The sequence below is a fragment of the Culex pipiens genome, chromosome 1 (genome assembly GCF_016801865.2).
Source record: "Culex pipiens pallens isolate TS chromosome 1, TS_CPP_V2, whole genome shotgun sequence".
NCBI classification, from domain to species: Eukaryota; Metazoa; Arthropoda; class Insecta; order Diptera; family Culicidae; genus Culex; species Culex pipiens.
In genome coordinates this window covers 98,199,436-98,220,755 of record NC_068937.1, presented here as the reverse complement: position 1 = coordinate 98,220,755, position 21,320 = coordinate 98,199,436, and the positions used below count along the sequence as shown (strand labels likewise).

Sequence of the window (21,320 nt, the reverse complement as noted above, 5' to 3'; positions counted from 1 at the left end):
TCAGAAACAATCGCTTGCAAGTTTTTTCGAACTTTTTTTTTTGCGTCCTCCCTTCCATGCTTGCAAACTTTGACGACATCGTGTAGACATCACTAAATTAGATGGGGGGAAACTGTCATTTTAAACTTTATCAAATTTGCAGACCGATTTAGGTGAGGTCCTGGTTTAACCGCGTGCCAAACATGCATTAATTTCAGACAAGTCCCTGTGACGTCGTCACCGGAGACGACTAGTCAAAGTTACTTAACTTTTCGTTGTTGTTGTTGTGTAAATGTAGGGTATTGGAAAAGTTTTGTTTGCGGTTTTTTGATGGGATTTCGTTGTTTTGATAGCACAAATCGTGATTTGTGGGACGATTCGGAGGAATGTTTTTAATGAAGTTGTCTATCTTTGGTGACCCATTAACCCGTTGGCGTTGAGAGAAGTGAAGGAATTTTCTAGTAAGTTTTGCCTTCCTCACCGCAATGAGGAAAGGCTATAAAATCACTCGGAAAATGAAATTCTTAATTTGAATACCTAGATCCACCTCCACGTATACATATCGACTCAGAATCAAATTCAAATGAGCAAATGTCTGTGTGTGTGGTCGGATGTTGACCAAAAAAAAATTGCACTGGATTATCTCGGCACTGGCTCAACCGATTTTGTCTGTTTTGGTCTCATTCGATCCGTCTTGGGGTCCCATAAGTCGCTATTGAAAATTATAAAGTTTAGTTAAGTACTTCAAAAGTTATGCTAAAAAACGATTTTAGCAAAAGTCCGGAAGATTGTAAAAAGGGTGGTTTTTTAAAGAAACCCCACCAAGTTATACATTTTAAGAAAGGTATGTAAAATACATTTTTAACGAGCTTAAAAGATCGAAGATCTGACAACCCTATCAAAAGTTATAAGCACTTAAGTGTTATTTATGCACTATTTGGAAGCTCAGATATTTTGATGAAAACGTGGTCCGGATCTATCATGCGATCTGCCGTTGGATACACAGCAAAAAATCCGATGGTAAAATCGCATGCAAAAGCATGCACATCACCTTCGTCAAAATAAACACTTAATATTACACACTACATGTACAATTTTTACAAACACAAAAAAAAAGTTGCAATCGCCGGGATTCAAACCCAGCAGCAACGGTAAGGACTGGCGCCTTAGCCTACTCGGCCATCAGACCGATGAAAAGCTGTAAGGATAAACTCATATATTAGCTTGACATTTCGGTCAAGTAGGTTTCCCATACTGATGGGCTACATATTTCAGGGTGTAAAATCACATAAAATTGCATAAAATAATGCAATATTTATTTTACACCCAGGCCTTTTACACGCAGCTGGATTACTACTTTTTTAGCTGTGATGTAATCAAAAGACCTTTCCAACGAGCCCAAAAGATTGGAGATCTGACAACCATATGATACGTTGTAAGCACATAGGTGCCCCGGATTATGAAGATCTGAGTCAAATTGATAGAACACTGAAAAATCCGCCCTTTTGTGTCTATTTTGGCATAGATTATTTAGTCTATGATTTTGGATAGCATTAACCTCTAAATGTGAGGAAGGCTCCAACCACCTAAGGGTGGATTATGTAATGTTTTATTGTTTAAATTATGTCAAAAAATATTTGATGGTGGTTTTAATCTGTTAAAGGGTTCACGTTTCTAAACTGGTTCCCGTCCTGACTTTTTTTTTAAAGAGAATATGTTTAGTTCTGCTAGATTTATATTATCAAGGCTCCAATCAGCATCGAGAGAACGAGTGTACATAATTGAAGTACCTTTCAATACATTGAAATAAAAAGTTTTACTAAATGCCTAACACAGTTAATTTACTGTCATTAAAGGTCGAAACAGAAGAGTTCTGAGGATAGTGTGAAGCCGCGTGGTTGACTTTTTGTGTTTCTATTGTTTCATTTGGGAACCACACTTTATGATTTATTTAAATAATTATATTATTCCCTGTCCTATTCCTTATCCCTCATTATACTATATCCTCATATCATATATGTTAACGATAAAATTATCGAGGCTCGATAACGATAACGATAGTTCTATCGTTATCGTCGGGACTTCACTTAGAATATATCTTTTGAAAATCTAGTAAATTTCAAAGTAAAACGTATACTGTATATATATACAGAATTGTTTACAAAATACCGTATTTTTTCGAAAGTACTCGAATTTTCATAATTTGCAATATGGGTATCAGACGAAACGAAATTTTGTATGCTTTTTTATTAGTGTTTTTTTTTATAAAACACAAAAATTTCAAAGATTTCCGCTTTTTTTTCGAAAATACTCAAATTTGTTTAATTTGCAATATGGGTGAGACGCAACATTTTGTATAAAGCATACACAATTTGAATGTATTTATGAAGCATGCATAATTTCGCTTCGTTTGATACCCATATTGCAAATTTGAAAAAATGAGTTTTTTTTTTAATTTTAGTATTTTCCATAAAAAAATACTCTAATAAATTGAAAAAGCGAACGAAATTGCAATATATTTGATACCCATATAGCAAATTTGAAAAATTTGAGTATTTTCGAAAAAATATGGTATTTTGTGAAAATTTTAGTATTTTACAAATATATTTCAATAAAATGTCAAAAGCATACAAAAATTTAGCTTCGTTTGATACGCATATTGCATATTTAGAAAATTTTAGTACGGTGAAAATTTTGGCTATTGCCGTGATCGCGAATGCCTATTTTCATAAATTTTTAGAGGTAAATTAGAGGTTGTAAGATGATTATAACTAATCAACAAAAACATATCTGGAGTTTTTTTAAACGTCGTTTTAAACTATCATGTTTCATATGTTTATATGGCATATTAAAAAAGAACTCTTGATATTGGATTCATATTATAAGAAAAATATAAAGGGTACTCAGTCTTCAATGCTAGTCTATGATTAGCTTTAAAAATAAATAAATCGATAGTGCACCTTGTCGATCTAGGACTAAAAGTCAGAAGATACAAGCGTAAATGCGATGGCGTTAAAGCTTCGACTTGTCGATCTTTCGAGCAAGAACGAGAACGAGCCGGGACTGCGAATTTGATGTTCAGTATATGATTCTGTATAAAACCACAAATTCATTAAGAGAAAATAGGGTAAAAATAAAAAGTAAAACGCTAATATGGCAATATCTCTGGAAATAAATTTTGGAAATGCTTAAAATTTTGGGCACACGCAGTTTATGGCGCATGGTTTAAAATGTATATTTGTTTAAATTTATATTCTTTGAATTTGAAAGTGTTATCTGTAAAATATTCTAAAAAATACCTCTAAAAACTAGTTTTGACCACTTTTGTCGGTCCTAAATTGTGAATTGAAACAAGAAACTCTCGTCTCCGACCCCACGGCTTCAAATCATAAATATAAAAATTGTGCATTTTACGAGCGGTTTTCAAATTATGGACATCGCGTATTTCATTCTGGCTTTGAGATCCGGGTTTCGGGCCAAAATTCAATCGAAAGAGCGCATCAAAACCTTCAAATTATTGGATTTTTTTTCTGGGGCGATTCCCAGCCGTGCACGGCTTTTTTTTCAAGATTTCTGAGAAAAGCGTTTTTCCAAAAGCAAACCTTGAACCTTTCTTTTGTAAGAAAGGCAAAAAGTGAATGAAAATTCGGCTAGATTTTTTTCCGTGTACCAATTGAACAGTCCTCATCAATACCTACAACTTTGCCGAAGACACCAAATTGATCAGAACATTCTTTCAAAAGTTACAGATTTTCGAACATGTACGTTCCATTTCTGGACAGCTGCCAAAATTGTATGGAGACTTGTATGGGTAAACCAATGACACAAAATGGCTTTTTTGGTCATAGGGAAGGCCCCAACAAAGTTTGAGCCAAATAAAAAATACAAAGAAAAATCTATTTCCGTTTTGGTAGGGGATTGCTCAATTTGTTAAATTGTACAGAATTACTCAAATATGTTTAGGGACCATCCATAAACCACGTGGACACTTTTTTGGGAATCTCAACCCCCCCCCTTCGTGGACAATTGTCCATACAAAAAAAATCTTTTTTGTATGGAGCGTGGACAATCGCTTACCCCCCCCCCCCCCCTAAAGTGTCCACGTGGTTTATGGATGGTCCCTTATGAAAATAAAATGTTTGAAGATTTTTTATATTTTAAAGTATTTTCAATGAATCCTCGCTGTTATGTTGAGCAAAGAAGTTTTACGGCAATATATAAAAGTAAGTAGCAACGGAAATTGATTGCAGCTTTATTTGAGTACACAAGTTTGCCCGGTCCGGAAACAATCACATATCATCATTCACTCACTGCTACTGTTTATGCGACCTTCTCATGTGAATATGCAACGTAACAGGGTAAAACTATTGGATACCCGTTTCCGTTGCGGTAGTAAAAGTCAGACTATCGCAAACATCCTAATAAACCAAAGTCGTATCCTCTTTACACTCAAAGAAGGACCAACTTGATGTCCCTGACAGTAGTAAAAGTTATCATTTGGGCGCACCTGGCCCAGAACTCTAGCTCGTTTGCGCTTTGGGGTAAAGGTGGCAATTGTATGATTATTTTTGAACATTTGGTCAAAATTATGAGAGATTTAATGATAGACTGTATTGTTTAGAAATCAATCTATTAAATAAAAAAAAATCAAGTCCTTTCTGTATCATCGATGATCGGAAGGCACGCCAACGAATATGTTTTAAGACTTATGATATAAAATCATTTTAATGAATAAAGCCCTTCCTACATCACCGTTGATCGGAAGGCACGCCGACGAAGAATTTCTGGAGAAACGCGGTCGAATTAATACTATATTTAAATCTCTAGATAGCTATCTTTCGGCAGCCGGCTGCCTCAGATTTTTAAAATTTCAACCGATAAACAAATTGCTTATGGTCGCATCACCTACCACAGTGAATCCTGACCTCATACCCATCTTACTAACCCCTCAAAACTCATGTGATACTTTGTCGGAGACGCAGTCGATTTAGCGGTCCCATCACTCAAGTATCGGACTAACATTCCCATCCACTTCCCCGTGTCTTACCACTGGTCGGTATTGATCTGTACGATAGGGACCTTTTAAAATTGCGAAGGGGTGATGATTGGTCCACGGAGCAATGTTTGGGGGTCCTGGTCAATAACGAAGTCGCAGCTACGGGTAGACACCAATGCTATACTATGCTATGCAATCTATTAAATTTAAAAAAAAAATTGATATCAAAATTGCCCCTTTTACCCTATCCTATCAGGTCTATATCAATCGCGCAGATATTTGCATACTCACGTTCGTTGGCTCGTTTCTTGAGTAAACAAACCCATGTGCCTTTCCCAGCCCCTAAGGAAGAGGAGGCTCGTCGATGGCAATGGCCTATTCGGCGGCGCGAGGGGTTTCTTGGAGACCGAATATCGTACCAGCGTTTTTCACTTGTTCTTTTTCTCCTGATGTTGATGTTGATGATGCTACGAAGGTAAATCGCAATAAATAACGCATAAAACACATGCTTGCAGCGCAGACAAGTGTAGAAGTTTCTTTGTTTTATTTGTGGGAATTTTTAGTTGAAGCAATTTATTCACATTATTTGGCAGTGTTGGCAGAATGCCAAAAATCTTTGAAAATATTTAAGGTATGAGTGCAATTTTAAAAGGAAATTACCTTCTACTTCAAAAAGATCGATAAATCTGATAAAAATATAAGTAGTGATAAATCGTGGAAGGGTGGAAATGTATATTATTTTGAATTGATTTGAAAAGACTTATGTTTTGGTATATAGAAAACGGTTTCAAAATTCACGACAGGCTCTGAAAAGCTTCACTAAAGGGCTCATAACTTTTGACAGGGTTGCCAGTTCCACAGAAAACCCTAATTTTAAATTTATCTCAAAAATCTTGTTTGAAAGGTTTCTAAATTTCACTTTTTTTTCACTCAAATAAATCTGCCTCCACTTGTCTGTGTCCTTCCTGCCAAATGGTGTGGTAAAATCGGAAGTGGCACATCATTCCTCATGGAGGTGTTCGTTTTCTTCAGTGTGGGCGGTTGCCCACGATTGGCTGCTGAGTTTCGCTCGGAAGTGACGGATTAATCGCGTTACCATCAACCTTGTTCTGCGAGGGAGGTCGTGTAATCGATGGTTGGTGATCATCATCTTTCTTGAAATAATTGGGAACTGGTTCAAGGAGGAGCTATTTATAAGCTCAAAATGAGGAAATGTGAGATGTATTTATAAATTTTATCTTTAAAAACTCACATTTTTCAGTGAATTTGTACATTTCGTCATAAAATAACATAAAAAAAATCTTAATTTTAAACGAACAAACTAACAAGTCTAACTAATTCGCGTGCCACAGCAAAGTCTAATCAAACAGTTTTCTGATAAGTGTGGGAAGAAAGCGAGAGTTCGTTCCACTATAGCTCTACTATTACTACCCTGCTAAAGAGGTGTTTACATTTTGGTTTAATAAACATTCACTTGAAAACGAACCCAGTCAGCCAGCCGGCTTCCAAGTGGGAAGCAGTTTCTGATAAGCTGTTGGGGAAGTTGTACAGCATGACGACGACGACGACGCCGTTCAACGCACGCTCACTTTTCACCGAGTTTAGTTCCGAAAGTAAAATTGATTGAATCGCCGCTTGGATGGTTTATTTTCCAATTTTAAGATTTATTCGATCGAACATTGCTTTTGAAAGTCGTTTTACTTCCTTTTTCTTTAAATTTGGACAATTTTAATTAAATTACATAAAACATTCTTCAATCTTTTCAAAAGAAAAAAAATTTCAGATAGACAATCATTCCTGTAAAAAGTCGAAATGCTTCGCTAGAACTGAGCACAAACACCTCGACGTCGCATCAACGAGTTCGACGAGTGCGTAATAAATCGCCACTTGACAAAAGCAGTCGATTTTTCCGCTTTTATGTACACCTACACACTTTTATGTTATGGTGTAGTGCGGTGTGGAAAAGCACTTTTGCTTTCGTTTTCCTGGGTAGTTTGCAAGTTTTTTTTTATGTTTTTGACTTTTACAGCAGTTAAATGAAAAGTGTTGTAAATTAAATGTTAGTTATTAGATTTAAATTACCTTTGATTTAATTTTGATATTTTATTTTCTTGAACAATTTTGGAATATGTGGAAAATACTTATTTTCTCTAGATGCGCTTTTTTTGGCAGTACAAGATTTAACTTCAAACAACTGAAAATATTGACCTTTTGGAGGTCTATGAAACTTTGCCAACTATTGATTTGCAAATGAAATTGGGAAGAAGAAATGTACAATTTTGAGGAATTTCTAAACTGTGTGATTTGACTTGTTTATGATTTGAAAAATGCTATTTTGCCAAGAAAAAAATAATTTTCCTTGCCCAATCAATCTTGAATTCTTGATACAGAATTCGGCTAATTCGACAAAATATACATACACAGTAGGATGACAAGAAAAATTGAACCCCCTGGTTTGATTCCAATTACTGTTCCAATTTTGAGAAAAATCGGTTAAGGTTTTAGGGTCGCTTTTTATTGTTGAAGTTTGTATGGAAAAAATCGCAAAAATGTAAGGAGAAAAGAAAAAAAAATCAAAATTCGTCCAAAAGGTGACGTTAAATGTGTCGGATTTGATAATGAGTGAGAGATTGTTATGTAACATTTTATGACAAACAACTTTGTCCAAGACCACAAAACGATCCGAGTTAATCCTGATGAGTTATTAGCGATTTAAAGAAGACATTTGTGTATGAAAAGATTTTTTTTTGCCAACTTAAACGATCTACAGCGACCCTTAAACCTAAAAAAAAAGTTATTACAAAAGTCATGGTAGGGGAACTATACCTATTATCGGCCTATCAGCACTTTGAACATGAATTGCAGCTTTCATAAAGTGTTTTTGACTGTTCCAAAGTAATAAATAGCTCAAATTAAAGTGAGCAAGTAATTGTCCATTGTTGATACATCTGAAAATGTTGATTTAATAGCGGAAAACGGCAAAAGTGATGAGAATTGGTCGAACGGCTTAGTGTGATTAAAATGGGTATATTTCCCCTAATATTTAATTTGAGAATTGCAACATTTTTCATCTTAGAAAAAATGTGTAATTCAGTAATCTCTAAAAATGAGTGAATTTACCACTTTTCCAATCTTTATGGAGGTTATATTACACCATAGAATTCTACATCTTTCAAATTTACTCATTTTTTACTTTGTGATGTTTTACACAAGTCCCTTGAAATTAAGATTTTTGTTTTTGTATTTTATTTGTTTAAATGTATCCACTCCCAAAAACAAAAGCAAAAATGTTAAGTAATGATTGAATGGCCCTTTAATGTACTTCTTAAAAAAAACTGAAAGAAGAAAGGGTATAAATACAATTCAAATTGAATTTCTTATTAGGAAAGAGGAAGGTAAAAAGTCTTAAAATACTTAAATTTTGATCTCTTAAAATCAAGATTATGTTTTTGTTATTCCTTGCACAATTTGTTTTAAATTCCATAAAAAAATATATTAAAAAAAAAACAACCATTGGTAAAAAAAATAATTTTGAATAATAATACCAAGAGTTTTTTTTTTTGAAAAGGTTCTTTAAGCTATTGTGTTTCATTTGTTTATAGGACCATTTCAAATTTAACTTTATCAAACCAAAAGTGTTAATAAATATTTTTATGTGTGATTCCCTCTTTTTAAATACCCAAGTAACATTTTAGGCTTTATCAAAGCTGTCACAACCGCAATCAGCCAAAACCAACATTAAAACTCCTTAGTCGTAACAAACTCCCCAGAACCTTGATAAACCCCACATAAAACCCAAAAGGACCTCCGCAAAAGGTTGTTAGGGCCTATTTATAAAACCTACATAGGAGTTCAAGGCTTTACAACTGAATCCTAACAACATCCTCAAAGCCTTGATAAAACCTTTGTTAAAACCTAGTCAGGAGTTATGGAAAAATGACATTTCATACGTCTTCAAACGTCTTATGCCAAATAGGTTTTATTTGGGCAAAAATAAGTCTTCGTCTTGCCAAATGAAATCATGGACATGGTTGTCAAAAATGGCGATGATAAATAATAGATGTTAGAGGTAATCCAAATAATTTGAAAGCTTATTTCTCGCAATTGATGGTTCAAATTCAACTGCGGCTGAAATTTTATTGATAAATGTAGGGAGATAGAGCCAAAAAAATCAACTCGCTTCATCAAAAATCAATATTTTGTAATCATAGTGTTTAATGTTAAAAAATATTTTATTGCAATTCTTTGAAAAAAATGTTCAAAATATTTTTAAACATCTATCGCTATATTAATCATACCAGAAATTCAGCATAAATGTGTGTTTTCATCAAATTTAAATCAAATTTTTCAGTTTTCTATTTTGCCAACCAAGATGGCGGTCAATCAAATTCAATCAGAACACGCGTTAAGCGCCATATTTATGCACTGCTAATTGACCGCGTTTAATGCTTTTTCAGGTGCTTATGGTTTTAAGTAAGCTTTTTGCATGCCTAATGGCACTTAATGACAGCTGAAACATCCTGGGTTTTAAAAAAGCATGCGATAAACCCGTTTGGCATGACATTGCCATTGGGTTTTCAAGACTCTCTTAAAACTTTCATAAAACCTTATTAAAAGCCATTTAGCTTTTATTGTCACAAGGTTTTATGTCCGAGGCATAAAACCCTGTTAGAACCTATTAATTAGCTCTTGCTTATTGGTTGCGGTGAATGCCTAAATAAAACTATTAAGCAATCAAGATGCTACCATAAAACCTTAATAAAACTAGGTGGTGGCTAGTTGGTTTAAAATTGTTACTTGGGTAGTTCCTAGTCTTTGGTTTCTAGTTTTTAGTTTTTAGTTTTTAGTTTTTAGTTTTTAGTTTTTAGTTTTTAGTTTTTAGTTTTTAGTTTTTAGTTTTTAGTTTTTAGTTTTTAGTTTTTAGTTTTTAGTTTTTAGTTTTTAGTTTTTAGTTTTTAGTTTTTAGTTTTTAGTTTTTAGTTTTTAGTTTTTAGTTTTTAGTTTTTAGTTTTTAGTTTTTAGTTTTTAGTTTTCAGTTTTTAGTAGTTTTAAGTTTTGGTGAATTCTATAAGAAGCTCGGATTCATGCAGTTGTGACTTGCCGAAAGATAAAATTGGTGGTTTCAAGTTGAAAACTATTATTTCCTTTTTTTTGTAGTGGTGTTACAGTAGGTCTTCAAATAGTCCAAAAAATATGTTTGTTTGCAAAAATCAGTTCTGTTATGTAAGGAATAAAATTTCTAAATATTAAAAAAAAATATCAGAAATTTTGAATTTTGTATTTGTTAGAAAGTGTTCATTGCATAAGTACTGAAATTTCGCACATCTATTGCGCGGTCGAACTTAAAAATCTTCACATCAAGAAAAGCTTCCATCACATTTCCAGCTGGACTCGACTCCAACCTCACTTTTCCCCCACCACTCTCTCGATGGCGCCAGTAGCTTTTCTTCGACTGTTTGGCATTTAGCTGGTGGCTGGGGTGTGCGTTTATTGCTATTATGCGTACACACCATTATCCAAGAGCACCAACGAAAGCCGGCAACTATGGTCTACTTATGTATTACCTACTTACTGGACGGGCCTCAAACTCAACTTTGGCCGGGTGGCGTCACGCCTCTGAAAACGTTCCGATTCGGTTCGGCGGTCATTTTGGTTTGATTTGATTTTCGGTCTAATGGGCAGCTAATTTGAGATTCACGAAAAAATACGGACATTCCGGTATCGATTTGTGGAGTAAATCTGGGGTTTTCTTATTACTTTGTTGAAGTTTGTTTTCAGATTTAAACAGAATTTCAACGTTGACTTTTTCAAACATCAAAGAATAATTCCAAAAGCAAACATCCCCATTCCATCGACGACCTTCCACCATTCCAACACTTGAATCGTTTTGGCCAGATTGTGGTTATTCCGACCTAACACGACACATTTCGTCGATCGTCCGTCGTGACTCATAAACCACTTGGGAGTGACGGAATTCCAACACCATGGACGACGACGACATCTGCTTTTCTGCTGATGGTTCCTTTGGAGTGTCGTCGGTCAGAAGAAGGATCCGGAGGAAATTGGTGATGAAGGTGACAATAAACTGCACCAAAAGTTGGTCATATTCATATCAAATGTCAATGCAATTTAAACATTCTATTGCTAAAGAAGTTTTTTACTAAGTCGAACCTCCCTTTTAGTTCATTAGCAAACGACTTTCTTTCGTGCAAAGCCTTCTTCTGTTGACTTCCAAGTCAGTGCCTTCTAGTGTTCTCGGCCAAGTCGCCGTCGTCCTCCCCAACCGCGCGCGACCGTGGCGATAATGAGTTCAAGCCCTGCTGTGTGAAGCTGACTCCGACTCTGTCGGAGAACCGGAGCGACAATAGCATAAATTAGTGTCCTGTCGTTTTGCATGTTAGCATACCTTGCTAACCCTGCACTATCTGGCTAAGTGAGAAGGGGCAAAGGATACCTTCTGCTTGTCCTCCGTCGCGCAATCTTCTGGCCCATATCTTGGCGGAACATATCCAGCTGGAAAATGAAACGCCGAGGTGGTGCCACCTCACTACCACTGCAACTTCGAAAGGTCAGCTTGTGTACGTATGCTAAGTTTTACTGGTCTCCAAAGAATGCGCCACCATCAGGCAATATTAAGAATCGGCGACCAGACGAAACGGAGAAAAATCGAAACAGCCCAAGCAGGTCAATCTGAATGCTGCAGTGTAAGTTTGGCGGTGTTGTTATTTTACTACACCGTAGACAAACTGCCCTCAAAGTGTTTCCTTCCGCTGGACAAATTGGAGTCGCGGCGGGCTGGGTGCTTGTCGTAACTTGGACCTATTGAGATTAGCTTTAGGATCGATCAATTTTTGTTCTAAATTACAAAAACAAAAAACTATATTCTACTTAAAGTTTTCTATCACCTCCTAAGTAGCTACATAGTTTGTGAATGCCCCCAAAGTTCTTTGAATATATTCATTTAATGTTAAATATAAATGTTATTCTCAATGTAGTTTTAATACATTTATTTAAGAAACTTTGCTGGGAGTGATAGAGTGACGCTTCGAGACGGTGATTTCAAAGGATTGCAGACTGGACTTCGTCATGTATATGATTTTTCTAATTCAAATTGTCTAGGAAATGATAATTGTAAATAAAACTAACTCCATCTCCACCGCGCACCGAAGCTAAAGGAAAAGGATTTGGAAGTCAGGAAGAGTTGATGCTCCACAAGAAAAATTCTCCAAGGTTTTCCCAAATAATTTTACACAGTAAAAATCATGTAACTTAACATATTTCGAGTCAGGAAAGAAAGTGTGATATTGCCTCTTAGAATATGTAAATTCACACCATTTTGGATGTAATTTCACATATTCCGATAAAATTTAGGTAAAATTACCTCGAAAAAGAAGAGTCTACCATCCAAAGTGTAAGTTTGGACTTTTCCAATATTTTTTTTAAATAGGTGACCTATCCCTAATCGCATAAATGTCACATATGCAATTTAATCGCTTTTGAGATAGTGATGCAGTTTGGTTCAAAATCACGTGCTCTTTCAGAAAAGCCTACAACATCCAGTACTTTGTCCTAGATATAGGAGGAAATCCAGTTCTGTTTCCCAAAAACTTAACACGTAGCCATAAACTTTGAGAAATATTTGCAACGGTCAAATGCACTGAAAAATTCTCCATTTGCTTTTTTTAAATATGTTTTTTGGAAACAAAAACAAAAACAAAAACAAAAACAAAAACAAAAACAAAAACAAAAACAAAAACAAAAACAAAAACAAAAACAAAAAACAAAAACAAAAACAAAAACAAAAACAAAAACAAAAACAAAAACAAAAACAAAAACAAAAACAAAAACAAAAACAAAAACAAAAACAAAAACAAAAACAAAAACAAAAACAAAAACAAAAACAAAAACAAAAACAAAAACAAAAACAAAACCCAAACCCAAACCCAAACCCAAACCCAAACCCAAACCCAAACCCAAACCCAAACCCAAACCCAAACCCAAACCCAAACCCAAACCCAAACCCAAACCCAAATCCAAACCCAAACCCAAACCCAAACCCAAACCCAAACCCAAACCCAAACCCAAACCCAAACCCAAACCCAAACCCAAATCCAAACCCAAACCCAAACCCAAACCCAAACCCAAACCCAAACCCAAACCCAAACCCAAACCCAAACCCAAACCCAAACCCAAACCCAAACCCAAACCCAAACCCAAACCCAAACCCAAACCCAAACCCAAACCCAAACCCAAACCCAAACCAAAACCAAAACCAAACCCAAACCCAAACCCAAACCCAAACCCAAACCCAAACCCAAACCCAAACCCAAACCCAAACCCAAACCCAAACCCAAACCCAAACCCAAACCCAAACCCAAACCCAAACCCAAACCCAAACCCAAACCCAAACCCAAACCCAAACCCAAACCCAAACCCAAACCCAAACCCAAACCCAAACCCAAACCCAAACCCAAACCCAAACCCAAACCCAAACCCAAACCCAAACCCAAACCCAAACCCAAACCCAAACCCAAACCCAAACCCAAACCCAAACCCAAACCCAAACCCAAACCCAAACCCAAACCCAAACCCAAACCCAAACCCAAACCCAAACCCAAACCCAAACCCAAACCCAAACCCAAACCCAAACCCAAACCCAAACCCAAACCCAAACCCAAACCCAAAACCAAACCCAAACCCAAACCCAAACCCAAACCCAAACCCAAACCCAAACCCAAACCCAAACCCAAACCCAAACCCAAACCCAAACCCAAACCCAAACCCAAACCCAAACCCAAACCCAAACCCAAACCGAATATGCTCTAAGTGGAAAATTTATTTTAAAAATGTAGTACATTGTTCAATTTTATCTCATTTCAATAATTATGTTCATGACACTTTGAGAATGTTTAGTTTGCACAAAAATATTATTAGCTTGTCTTAGTTAAATTAAGTGTGGACTTTAAGATTTCATCTAATCCAAGGTTTGGTCAACAATACGTACTTCGTTAACCAAATCTCACCAACCAAAGATTGAATACGGAGTTGCAATGCTACAGGAATTTCGAGCATAGCATAGCATAGCATTGTACAGGTTATTTGTTTTTTTCCTAAAAAGATAAATTTTCCTGGTTTAAATTCAAATCAAACAATGCCATAAAACTGAAAAAAAACATTTTATTTTTATGGACCTCAACACATGGCGCCATCTGTTCGCACATTAACAAGTTCGAACCCCTTGTTACACCTTAATTTGACCCCGCACAGTTTGCCGCCATTCAGGCGTAACGCGCCACAACTGGGCGCGATAATTGAGCTATTGTTTGCGTGATTTAATTGAACGAAATTTTCCTACCTTCGTACGGAAGCCATGGAGACCCGGCAGCTCCCTTTTGGAAACAGGGGCAGGAAATGAAAACAAAAACATGGCAGCCCAGTGACAGCCGACGATTTGCGCGAGTCGTTTCGGTTGGGCGCAATTTTGAGTTGCGAAAAAAAAAACAATTGCAGATTTGCAGTTTAATCGCAAATCTATTAATCCTCGCTAGCAGTCATGATCTGCAAATGGGGAATGTCGTCGCGATGGACTGAGAAGTACTTGAAAGAAGAGATGGTAGGGTCGTCGCGGTGCCTTCCAAGCTACGATGCTACTAGAAATTTGAGAATCTTTTAATCCTTCTGGATTTAACAGTATGATTTTAGTTTGAAAACCCTACCATCTCTAGCTCAAACTGCTTATCCGCATGATCGGAGGCGATTTGCCAGATGAATTCCAGCGCTGCGCGCCAGTTGGCCAGCTGCGGAATAGATCAGATATGAGCTGGGATTAAATATTTCAGCGATGATCTGCGCTGGAAGATTGATTGATTCTGCGAGGTGACTTCGCACAGATCGAGTTTCACTCACGGTTGGATTGGTTTGTGAGAGATTGAATTTCCGTTGGTAATCGTCCTTCAAGTATGCATTTCTGAGACTCCAAAAGGTATGCACTAAAGTTGGACAATTTACGTCTTCAATCCGAGTCACGCTTCAGCAGTTCTCCTCTCCAAAAAACCACATTCTATCAACAGTCAATAGCTCAGCACACTTAAGAAGACGGTTTAACGGCGGCGACGATAGTGAGAAAAGGGAAAATTCTGCTATTTTCGGCACGCCACCACCGTAGAGCAGAACTTGGGAAATCTTTATGGAGCGACATAAAAAACATGAATTGGTCTGAACGGCTTACCGAAGGCAGCTGGATCTAGGTGTTGATAAAGCGATATTTATGAAATTTCTAATAGCTACTTTCCGCCTGTACGGCGGCGATGACGGTGTAATTGACATGCTAATCGGTTTCCACAAAAAAGTTGGGAGTTTGTGGCATTTGTGGTAAGGAGTGTTTGCTTTTCGTGGTGACGAGGTACAAACAATGTGGAGTTATTTTTGGATTTTTGTCTTTTTGTTTTTTTGTCTTTTTGTCTTTTTTTCTTTTTTTCTTTTTTTCTTTTTGTCTTTTTGTCTTTTTGTCTTTTTGTCTTTTTGTCTTTTTGTCTTTTTGTCTTTTTGTCTTTTTGTCTTTTTGTCTTTTTGTCTTTTTGTCTTTTTGTCTTTTTGTCTTTTTGTCTTTTTGTCTTTTTGTCTTTTTGTCTTTTTGTCTTTTTGTCTTTTTGTCTTTTTGTCTTTTTGTCTTTTTGTCTTTTTGTCTTTTTGTCTTTTTGTACTTTTGCACTTTCTTACGTACTTCACAATCCTAAAAACAAATATATCACAAGAAGGAAACCAAACTTGTCCCAAATTCTAGTTGCATTCTCTTCTCACTAACAAACCCCTCCCTTACAACTGTGTGCATTGTTCTTGGTGGGTTTTTTTTAACGTTCGATTACGCTTCATCCTACTCCGCTTATATGTTGGAAAACGATCGGAAATAGTACTCGGATAGACTATTATTGGGTCGACGCCGCCATCCTCCGTTACACTGTGGCACTGCATAGAGTATACTAGGTAGCTCTAGTATTTGCCCAACGGGAAGCTCTCGAGTCGATTACGAGCGAGTGAAATAAGTCTGGCTTCTGTGCAGTTGGCAAGCCGTTGGAGGGTAGGTGGTCCTATTGTTGACAGAGTTCAAGGAATGTTCAAGTGTTCAAGAGTTCAGGAGCTCAATAGTCAAGAGTTAGTTCAAGAGTTCATGACTTTAAGAATTTGACTGTTCTAAAGTTCAATTATTCAAGTGTTCAAGAGTCATGTTCAAATGTTCAAGAGTTCAAGTGTTCAAGAGTTCAAGAGTTCAAGAGTCATGTTCAAGAGTTCAAGAATTCGAGAGTTTGGGTGTTCAAGCAAAGGCGAACAAGAGTTCAAGATTTCAAGAACTTGAGAGTTCATGATTCCAATAGTTCAAATGTCATGGGTTATGGCAGCATAAGTTCGTTGATTTGTTCAAGACTTCAACTGACAACATTAGGTACTCTCCCCCTAACCCCGCTATCTACTCACCAACATAGTGCACACTCCAATTGTTTTGCATACGCTATATCAGAGGAGTATTTACGAGCTGTTTTGTGCGATTCACCGCGGATCGTCGCGCCACGACGTCCCTCAAAGTTGTTGCTGCACTCCTCTCGTATCTGGTTTTGGTTCTGGTTTTGGCCTCCCATGGCATGATGGCGGCCAGAACATCCCACCACCACCGTCAGGCCAAGAGTGATATGCGGTAAGCTTTTATGCATCGCGCTATTATCCAATTTAGTTTTCACGCCGCAATCAATCAAACACCCCAGGCCAGAGTTGGGTCCGCGTGAGTCATGAGACGGGCTTCACGACTCTCGGGTAATTTGGCGAAACTGGTACGTTTTGGAGTCAGTGGGAACGCTCTCTGTTTAGAGTGATAACTGTGAAGGAACTTCCTGTCGGCCGTCAGCTAAGATTCTTCTCTGAAGATCCAGATATTGTCCGAGTTCAAAGATATCCAACAACTATCCAAATGCCCCAAACTCCAGCAAACGCTTCTGGGTCACCAGGAAACTCCGTAGTAACTCGATTGATCCCCTTGCCCGAAGCGTGTTATCTTCGCTGACATTAATCGAGTTTGACTGTTGAACGTCCTGCTCGGAATTGACGAATGACACGAGAGGTGCGACCTCCTCGTGCTCTAAGCAATGTTAAATCGCTACAATAATAGCTTTTGCATGTACCTACCGTTAATACCATAAAAGTGAATTATTATCCGGAGCCGGGCGCTCGAAACAGCTCCGGTTCCGGACCAGTCAATCAGCAGTGGCGCGCAAATCAATGGCCGGGAACCTCCATGGCAAATAAAGCATCGCGCGATTAATAGAGTTTCGGTTCTTTGCAAAGAGTAATGTAATGTGTGCAGTTGCAGAGGGTTTTCGAGGAAGGAAAGCCAATCAATGCACTTTGAAGCTTAACTTTTTGATTGAATTTTGGAAAATGTTTAGGGGTTGGCATGTAATTTGCAACATAAGGTGAGTTCTCAGGGCTTACAATACTTGCTGTCAGGGAAAAATAACACTTTCGTTCATTTTGAAACTCAATCACTTTCATGGCATGAGCATGATTAAAAATACAAAATTACATATATATAAAAATATAAAAACAAAAAGACAAAAAGACAAACAGACAAAAAGACAAAAAGACAAAAAGACAAAAAGACAAAAAGACAAAAAGACAAAAAGACAAAAAGACAAAAAGACAAAAAGACAAAAAGACAAAAAGACAAAAAGACAAAAAGACAAAAAGACAAAAAGACAAAAAGACAAAAAGACAAAAAGACAAAAAGACAAAAAGACAAAAATACAAAAAGGAAATAACTCTATTCCGTTCAGATTGTAGGTTAAATTTTCCACTGCTAATTGACCCCTATCACTTTCTTCGATCGCTATCAGCTCTGGGAGATGACTTGCATTTGCTTCGCCTCCGTGCAGTTTGACTGATCTAATATGACGTTTTCGATGTTCAACAATTTAGACAAACAAAAACCGCGATGAAAACCGCGATGATAGCTTCCATATAATGAGGCGGTTGAACGCCAAACATGCGAAGTTTTGTTTATTTTTGGTTCCCCTGAGCAATTGCATGTCGACAAGTGAGAGAGGTGCAATTTCTGTTTTTTTTTCGCCAACTTCCGAAAGGCAAAACAATGTTCAATAAACAGATCGTGAGCGGGCGATAATGAGAGGTTTAATTTGGCGAGCCGGCGAAATAGACTCATTAACGTTATGAGACAATCACGGCGTAATGTGCCATAAATGGGCTCGAGGTTGTAAAAGCAGCGGCAAGCTCCGTTAGAGGCCTTCGGCCGGAAATTGATTGATTTGATTTGCCCTCAGAAAGAAAGTTAACTATGCGAGTCGGCAATTCTGAGAAACTTTTTTTTCGGAATTTTATTAGTTTTTATTTTTGCGAGAAACGGTAAACGCAAACCAGCAATCAAACTTTGGGACGATGATTGATGTTTGGCTTTGAGCAGCAGTCCGAACTGCTGATTCATCATTTTAGTTGGAGTAACTAACCAGCAACGGTGTGACCGATTGGCCGTGCTAACTGTGTATTTAATGTGCGTGTTTAATTGATGTCTTCTTCTAATGTTCTTTTCTCTGTTTTTTTTTGCAGACCAGACCGCCAACCGGTTCAACTCGTTCTTAGTGGCACAATGTCGCATGGTATTCGTTGGATCGCCTGAACTAGACCAACTCATTGTTTGTGGGTAAGTTTCTTTCAATTTTTGAATCGATTTCCTAAAAAAAAAGAGTTTAAATAAACATAAAACCATGAACTCAACAACTCAAAAATTCAACAAAACTTTAAAAAAATATTTATTTTGAAAAATCTTCCAAGAATAACATGAGTTTTGATTGCACACATGCCAATCTCTTACATTACTCCAATTGCTTCAAACCTATCAGCTATCAGGAAATTGCGCAGACACATCAATCCACTGCAAAAAATAGGTTAACTACCTTCGGGGAATCATCGCCCACAATAACTTCAACAGCAGAAACGTGACGTACCTTCGCGACACGTACCTACGTGTTACATTACAAAACCTCGTTCTAAACGACGAAGCCCGAAAACTGTTTATCACACTGCAACGGAACTTCAATCAAACATCGAAATATTCAAAGCATGTCTCGCGGAATCGCGATTGAAAAAACGAAGTTCCATTGGCACGCCCCTCGCGCCGCTTTAATGCAATGTTGTATTCAACTTGAAAGGGAGGGTCGGGAAAGGATGGAGTTTGTTTTGGAGTCGAAAGCTTATCAAAACACAATTCGCGGAATGGAGTACCCGCTGTCGAGCAGTTTTTGACAGTTCGCTCCATAAGAAATACATTGTAGAAAAAAGCAAAAACTGCTCGAATGGAAATGCTCCATTGGCTTCCTAGGATACCGAACAGCCCCCCGGCCTCATAAATAAAAGTTTTACGGCGATTGGATTAGTGTTAGTCGCCGGGGCATGCTGGTGGGATGCGGTTCACAACTTGCACATAGGGGAAATATACCCATTTTTATCACTCTAAGCCGTTCGACCAATTCTCATCACTTTTGCCGTTTTCCGCTATTAAATCAACATTTTCAGGTGTATCAACAATGAAGAGTTGCTTGCTCACTTTTATATGAGCTATTTATTACTTTGGAACAGTCGAAAACATTTTATGAAAGCGGTAATTCATGAACAAAGTACTGATAGGCCGATACTAGAAATAGGCTGAGAAAGGGCATAGTTCCCCTAATTCATGTTATTTTATGTTGGCGCTCCAAACACATGCACTTGGAACAGTGGGATAGTGGGAGAAGTCAGCTATGAGTTAGAAAAAATCACTCAAGATCAATCATGGTCAGATTAATTTTCTTTATTAAAAAATCAATTGACAAGCGATTAAAAAAAATGCTATATTTGTTAACTCTCGAACGCCGTGTGGTTGCACCAGAGCACCACTTATTTTTTACTTCAAATTGACATATCTCGAAAACTATTGGATGGAATGAACTCATTCTTCCTGCACAGTATTAACCCTCTACTGCCCAAATTTTTTTTTCGAATATTTTTATTTTTCCCGTGTTTAGGAGGTCATTTTGAGCAACTTTTGTTCTACGAAAAACTTTACTTTACGTTTTATCTTTTTCTTGTTTCATTTTTAGTATTTTAATTTGCATTTATCTTGTTAAGTTTATGTTTGTTTTCGGTAGTATTTGGCCGATTCTACCACCTCTTATCATTACATTTTGCCTATCTATTTTTTTCATTTTTTTAAAAGTAACTTTTTAATTTTTTTGCATGTTTTTCACAAGTAATGAAATGGCAAGCACGAAATACGGTATTTTTCGATAACACTCAAATAGGCAAAATTTGCAATATGGGTATTAAACGAAGCTAAGTTTTGCATGCTTCAAACATAAATTCAATTTTTTTATGCTTCATATAAAATTTTGCATCAGAGCAATTCTCTACCAAAAACGGAAATGGATTTTATTTGTATTTTTTGATTTGGCTCAAACTTTGTGGGGGCCTTCCCTATGACCAAATAAGCTATTTTGCATCATTGGTTCACCCATACAAGTCTCCATACAATTTTGGCTGCTGTCCATACAAAAATGGTATGTAAATATTCAAACAGCTGTAACTTTTGAGTGAATTTTCTGATCAATTTGGTGTCTTCGGCAAAGTTGTAGGTATTGTTGAGGACTATTGAGAAAAAAAATAGGTACACGGAAACAAAAATTTGCAGATTTTTTTTTCAACATTTTTTTCACAAAAACTCAATTTCCCAAAATACTTATTTTTTGATTTTCTAGATTTTTTCATATGTTTTAGGAGACAAAAACCGCAACTTTTGAGCCATAGTCAAAAAATAGAAACATGGTCAAAAAATCTGCCGCCGAAAAAAAAAACAAATTTGACTTAATTTTTTAATGCAACATTGAATTTGCAATCGAAAACTACTCTACAGATTTTTTGATAAAGAGCTCCGTTTTCAAGATATAGCCACCGAAAGTTTGATTTTAGCGAAATATTTGCAGTTTTTCGATTTTTAAAAAAAGTTACCATGAGTGACCATTTCTAGAAATATTATTTTTGTAAAGACCTCTGGTTGCTGAGATACAGCGGCTTAAAGGAAAAGAAACACGAAAATTGAAGTTTTCTAAGCCTCACCAAAACAACTCACCATTTTCTAATGTCGATATCTCAGCAACTAATGGTCCGATTTTCAATGTTAAAACATGAAACATTCGTGAAATTTTCCGATCTTTTCGAAAAAAATATTTTGAATTTTTTTAAATCAAGACTAACATTTTTAAAGGGCCAAACATTGAATATTACGCCCATTTAAAATGTTAGTCTTGATTTA

At 36.7% G+C, this 21,320-nt stretch overlaps 1 protein-coding gene across 2 annotated transcripts in view; it reads left to right on the top strand.

The window, feature by feature from the left end:
- LOC120423714 (tubulin polyglutamylase TTLL5) overlaps positions 1 to 21,320 on the top strand; it is a 106,020-nt gene that overhangs the window by 14,479 nt on the left and 70,221 nt on the right. For both annotated transcript variants that reach the window (XM_039587621.2, XM_039587619.2), the window contains exon 2: positions 18,584 to 18,677. In XM_039587621.2, coding sequence (XP_039443555.1) covers positions 18,631 to 18,677 — 47 coding nt within the window. In that variant the 5' untranslated portion in view covers positions 18,584 to 18,630. The remainder of the gene's footprint in view (positions 1 to 18,583; positions 18,678 to 21,320) is intronic.